We start from the raw sequence: 6624 nt of genomic DNA, 5'->3' as shown, positions 1-6624 counted from the left end.
TATTACTACTACTACTACTACTACTACTACTACTACACATTGCCTCCTGAGCTTTATCAGTCCTTGATCTTCTCAATGTAATTACTGCTAACTTCTAGATCATTAGATTGAAAACTCCTTGAGGGCCGAGCTCTCTTTCTTTTTATTTACATTCCCAGTGATTAGCATTGTGCCTACCTCATAGTAAGTGCTTAAGAATTGTTCGCTGAATTTAAGTGACTTGGTTTGGATGAGGCTAACCCACAAAAGGAACTGCATAGTTATTATGGTCTTGTAACACAGACAAGCATGCACACACACACCCCTACTTAAAAATGGCAGAGGGCACTGGATGGCTTGATGCCTTCCAGTCACTAGTGGTTTTCTGCCAATCTGGTCCCTTTCAAAAGTCTCTTCAAAAGTCTTTACCTTTACCAACAAATATGTCTTGTCAGCTACTTTGGCCTGCCTTTCACCTCAAATTGCAAACCAGGAAAATGAAATTCAAATTACAGGACGCAGTTGCTTTTTGTTACCAGTTTTAATTAGAGCTCTCTAAATTATCAGTTCTGAAGTCTTTTTTTTAATTTGAAATTCTCCATTTTTTCTTCAATTTTCAATACTTATTCTTTTGATTTTTTTGGTTGATAATTGGTTTATTTTTTAGTATTTTAAATTGAATGCTCAGATCATTGACACTCTCATTTTTCTATTTTTTTAATGTACATTTTCATAAATGTACATCTTTCTATGTAGCCTAAAACTTTTGGTTTGTTGTGACATAATTATCATTATCTTTAACATAATTATTTATTATCTTTATGATTTTTATTTGACCCAACCACTTTCCAAGATGTCATTAATTAGTCCTCATTTAGACCTTTATCTTGCGCTCATTTCCTTTCTTCTTTACTAATTTTACTGTGTCACAACATGCAAAAGATGCATTTAGTGAATCTCTTTTGACCATTTTTTTCCTTTTATTTCCTAATATGTGATCAATTTTTGTAAAAATGTCGCCAGTTGCTGAGAAATATGTGCATTTATAATATTCCAATTCAGTCAGATACTCTTGTTTGCTGATATTGTACTGATTGCATTGTCTCAGCTGATTATTTAGCACTTTAAAAAGGACCCTAAAGCACTAAAAATAATTTGGTCTAAAAGTTTGTGTAGGGAAGACAAAGTAGATTGAAGAATGTCTATTGTCATTATCTGCTCAATAGACTTTAACTTGGACATCCAACTATATAGATCTTGGGCAGATTAATAATGAATTTCAAATTTAATAGAAGTAACAATCACATTTGCGAAATTGTTCTATATACTTTCATTGACCACATACTTCTTGAAATAAAATAATTATTCGGAGGGTTTTATAGAAGGGTCTTCTGTTCAGGTCTGGGTAAGACTAGACAACTTCTGAGGTCCTATCAAAATTTGAATTTTAATAATGGTATTATTTTATGCTTTTTTTTCTATTGAATTTATTTCATTTGCTTCTACTTATTATTCCAGCCTTTCAAAATCTTTGTAGATTCTACCATCTAATATATTCATTATCACTTCTGGCTTTATGTCACACTAAAATTTGATAAATATGCCATCTAAAACTACAGCCTAGTCCCTGGTAAAATTTTTGAACTGAATAGGTACAATTGCAGATCCTTATGGCACTCTTCTAGAGACCTACCTCCAATTTGGCATTGATCATCACACTTTCCATCCTTTTGGCCCACAAGTGTCATTTCCACCCAACTATTTGCATTCATTCCACGGAGCTAGATCCAGAAGAGTTTGATTTAAACCACCTTTATAACCTTAGCAAACTATTTTAACCTTTCTGGGCTTTAGTTTCTTTATCTATTAATGGACTAGATTATGTCCCTTCCAACTCTAACAATTTTTTTTTTAGTGAGTTCTTGTACTTCCTTTTCCATTTGGCCAATTCTATTTTTTAAGAAGTTATTTCCTTCAGTAAATGTTTGTATATGTTTTTCCCATGCTATTTCATTTTTTTTATGATTCTCTTACATTACTCTCATTTCTTTTCCACATTTTTCTTCTACTTCTTTAATTTGCTTTTTAAAATCCTTTTTAAACTGTTCCAGAAATTCTTTTTGGGCCTGAGACTAAATTACATTCTTTCTTTGAGGCTTCACATGTCTCCATTTTGACACTATTGTCCTTTTCTAAGTTTATACCTTGATCTTCCCTGTTGCCATAGTCACCTTCTGTAGTCAAGGTCTTTTTTTAAATTTTTTGCTCATTTTTTTCTGCTTTTTTTTTTTTTGTAACTTGGTGTTTTTATGTGAGTTGGGCCCTGGTCCTGCCCTGTCCCATGCTTTTTGTGCTGAAGTTCTTGGTCTTACTGCTAGCTTTCACTGGGCTTCTGGGCATCCCTTCTTGCTTTCTCTGCCTGGTAGGCTTCCCTTCTGGCTTGTACTCCAGCCCGGGGCCTCCCTGTTGGCCTCTCCTGCCTGTGAGGTTTAGTTCCTGTCCTGCTTTAGCGGTGGGACCTTGATGCTGGGTTGCTATGGTAACAGTCTTTCTGGGGGTCTGGCCCTGGAGGAAGGATCTTGTTAACTGGTCTGCCCCAGGGGCCGGGCCTTGCTACTGGGTTGCTATGGAAATAAGATCTCTGCTGGTAGGCGCAAGGGGTGAGGTCTCACTATTGCTAGCCAAGGGGTAGAGCTTTACTACCGGTCAGCAAGGGGGTCAAAGCTTGTGCTGGAGGGGGTGGATCCTTGCTGTGCTGCACAGACTGGTCACCTGCCTAGGGACTGCTGGTTTGCAAGAGGGCGGGATCTCACTGGTACATTGTTCCAGACCTGGAGCCTTGCTGCAGGCCCACTACTGTGAGTCTGGAAGCTGCTGCTCTTGGGCTGTGCTTCCCTCCCATCCCGGTGAGACAGACCTTTCCTAACATACTGATAAACTGCTTCTCTGCTACTAGATCAATTCTGAGGCAGTTTTTTTAGTAGTTTGGGGAGAAGTTTTGGGAGGGCTTCAGAGAATTCCTTCCTCACTCCGCCATCTTGGCACCAGAAGTCCTCTACGACATCACTTATGTGTATGAAATCATGCAAAATATGTTTTCTTATTAGCCATATTTCCAAAAAATAAATTTTAAATAAAGGTTAGATAGTTATATTTCAATTTGCACTAAGAGTTCATCAGTTCTCTCTCTAGGGGGTAGATATCATTTTTACACCACTAGTCTTTTGGAATTGTCTTGGTTTGTTGTATTAATCAGAGTAGCAAGCCCTTTTGTAATTGATCATCATTACGTCGTTGTTGTTATAGTACATAATGATCTCCTGGTTCTTCACATTTCATTTTGCATCAGTTCGTACAGGTCTTGCCATGTTTTTCTGAAACTTCCTCATCATTTTTAATAGTACAGTACTATTCCATCACAATCATATACCTAAACTTGTTCAGCCATTCCCCAATTGATGGGCATCCCCTTGATTTCCATTTTTTTGCTACCACAAAAAAAAAGGTTTTTACAAATATTATTGTTAAATATAGGTCCTTTTCCTTTTTCTTTGATCTATTTGGGGTCAAAGGGTATATACACAGTTTTACAGCCCTTTGGGCATAGCTCCAAATTGCTCTTCAGAATGGTTGGACCAGTTCGTTACTCCACCAGCAATTTAAGAGAAAATTTTCCCTCATCCCCTCCAGAATTTGTCATTTCTGATAGGAGTGAAGCTGTCCCTCAGAGTTGTTTTAATGTGCCTTCATCTAACGAATAATGATTTAGAAGATTTTTTTTCCTCTTATATTATGAAAGCTCCAATTTCTTCTGAAAACTGCCTGTTTATAGCCTGTGATCATTTATAAATTGAGGAAAGGATCTTAATTTTATAAATTTGACTTAGTTTTATACTCATTATATATTTTCTAACCTATTTTAACTCTGTGTGTCTTCATATTTCAAATATGTCTCTTGTAAACAACATATTGTTGGATCCTGCTTTCTAAGCCATTATGCTATCTGCTTCTGATTTATGGGTGAGCTTATTCCATTCATATTCACAGTCATCATTACTAATTGTGTATTTCTATCCATCACGTTTTCTTCTGTTTCTTCCTCTCACTCTTTTTATCCTGTCCCACCTCAAATCTCTAGTCTGCTTCTCACCACTGCCTTCTTTAATCAGCCCTCCTTTTTATCATCCCTTCCTTTCTCTTACCCCCTTCCCCTCTTATTTTCCTATTGGATAAGCTAAATTTCTATATATACAGCCGAGTATGTGTGTGTGTGTATGTATGTATGTACACACACACGTGTGTGTATATATATATATAACATACACACACATATATGTATATATTTATATATACACACACACACACACACACATATGTATATATGTATATGTGTATATATGTATATATACACTTACCTCTTTAAACAAATTCAGATGGGAATAAAATTAAACATTGCCCACCACTGCTACCTCTTTCCCTTCCATTTTGAAAGCTCTTCCTTGGGCACCTCTTTCACGTGAAAAAAATTTTGCCCATTTTACGTCTCTTTAGTGCCTTCTCCCAACACATCCCTCTTTCTCACTCCTATCTTTCTTTCTTTTTTTTTTGGTATCAACAACTATGATTCTAAGACGTATACAACTGCTTCAAAAACCTTGCTTAATACAGATATCTTATATTTATAGCATTGATTAAGAAAATGATTTTCTATTGACATTGTTCTCTCATAATTAACATATGCTTGGGATTTAGCCAATCTCTTTTCTCTTTATCATTGCTCAAAACCATAAATCCAAAAATCCACACTTGAATTTTTTTTAAGAAATTCTAATTCGTTAATATAATTAAATGTTCTTTTATGTTACATTAACACAATTGGAACATGTTCTCATCTCCAGAACCTTACATATTCCATATTCCTCACCTTTCATGTATTTTGAAAAATCCATGGTCACTAAAGGGAAAGATAATTCCAAAGAGATTTTAGAGAAAAGCCTTACCTTAATCCTTTTCTTTCAGAAACCTACAAAACCAGTCATGACATATCAGATTCATATAATCTAGGCTCCAGAAATAACCTCAAAAAATTCTCTAGTCTAGTGCAATCTATACCAGACTAGAAATCCCCTTTACAACATTCCTACCAAGTGGTCAAAGAGCCCATGCTCAAGAACCTCCAGTTAGGAGGCACTCACTATGATTTAATGATTCAGCCCATTTGGAAAAGATCCTCGCGCCTCCTTCGTTGGGTGAGGGGGAAGCCTAAGGGATTCTAGACTTTGGGCTATTTCTATAGAATACTTTCAGTACCTTCTCCCTAATCTGTTTGGTTCTTACCCCATAGATAACAGGGTTGAGCATGGGTGGGATGACCACATACAGATTGGCCAGGAGGATGTGAATGTAATGGGGGACATTCCTGCCAAATCGGTGTGTCATGAAGGAGAAGAGTGCAGGGCTGTAGAATGCCAGGATAGCACAGACATGGGAACCACATGTACTAAGTGCCTTGAGCCTGGCTTTACGAGAAGGGAGACGGAAGACAGCACAGATAATCTGCACATACGAGATACCAATGGCAACCATGTCCAGTACCAAGATAGAAATGGCCCATAGGCCATAAATGATATTGATTCTGATACTTACACAGGCCAGGCGGGCCAGGCCCATATGTTCACAATATGTGTGAGGGATGATGTGGTGTCCACAGAAATTTAACCTTAGGACAAGAAATACAAAGGGGAGACAAATAAAAAAAGATCTTAACAGCACCCCAAAACCCATCATGGCTACAACTCTATTGGTGAGGATAGAGCTGTAGTGCAGAGGGTTACAGATAGCCACATAGCGGTCATAGGCCATTGACACTAACACAATCGACTCCAAGCCAGTAAACATATGAATGAAGAACATTTGGATGAGGCAACCCCCGAAAGTGATCAGGCCCAAATTAAACCAGAAGATACCCATCATCTTGGGGATGGTAGCTGTGGACAAGCCTAGATCAATGGTGGCCAGCATGGCCAGGAAGTAGAACATGGGTTGGTGGAGGCTCTGCTCTGTCTGGATTACTGTCAGGATAATGATGTTTCCCACCAGGGCAATTAGATACACAGCACAAAAGGGAAAGCCAATCCATACGTGGAAGGTTTCCAGACCAGGAATTCCCAGAAGCAAGAAGGAAAAGGGGTCGAAACTAGTGTTATTGGACAAAGACATCCTTCAGATGGTTGCAGATAACCATAATTATTCCAAGTGAATCCAAATACAAAAGTTTCCTAGAGGAACAAGGGGGAAGTAAAACATTTTATTTTAGTTCTGAAGCAACTCATTCCATGATTTTACAAATGCTATGTATACCTAATAATGTGCAGGTCTGAGAAGAAAGACATAATGGAAAGTAGTAGATACTGGCTGTGTGATCATGGGCAAGTCACTTAGCCACTGTCTGCCTCATTTTCCTTATCTGTAAAATAGGGATAATAATAATACCTACCTCCCAGAATTGTTGTGAGGATCAAATGAGATAAAATATGTAAAGTTCTTTGAAAACTTTAAAGTGCTAAGTGTTGATTATTATTATTATTATTATTATTATTTTATTATTATCATTATTATTGAAGAAGAGGAGGAGAAAATAAAGAA

At 37.2% G+C, this 6624-nt stretch overlaps 1 protein-coding gene across 1 annotated transcript; it reads right to left on the bottom strand.

The window, feature by feature from the left end:
* Window positions 1-5241: 5241 nt before the first annotated feature.
* On the bottom strand, window positions 5242-6198 carry LOC110195105 (olfactory receptor 52E2-like). Its single transcript, XM_020967748.1, has one exon. It carries the CDS (start codon window positions 6196-6198, stop codon window positions 5242-5244), a length of 957 nt encoding a protein of 318 aa, XP_020823407.1.
* Between the last annotated feature and the right edge of the window lie 426 nt (window positions 6199-6624).

The sequence above is a fragment of the Phascolarctos cinereus genome, unplaced genomic scaffold, assembly GCF_003287225.1.
Source record: "Phascolarctos cinereus isolate Bilbo 61053 unplaced genomic scaffold, phaCin_HiC Scaffold_726;HRSCAF=1367, whole genome shotgun sequence".
Lineage (NCBI taxonomy): Eukaryota > Metazoa > Chordata > Mammalia > Diprotodontia > Phascolarctidae > Phascolarctos > Phascolarctos cinereus.
Note: the sequence above shows the minus strand (reverse complement) of the source record. Positions and strands in the feature narration are given on the sequence as shown.

Excerpts from the sequence above, each read along its gene's own strand:
- LOC110195105 (XM_020967748.1), bottom strand. The coding sequence starts at position 6,198 with ATGTCTTTGTCCAATAACACTAGTTTCGACCCCTTTTCCTTCTTGCTT.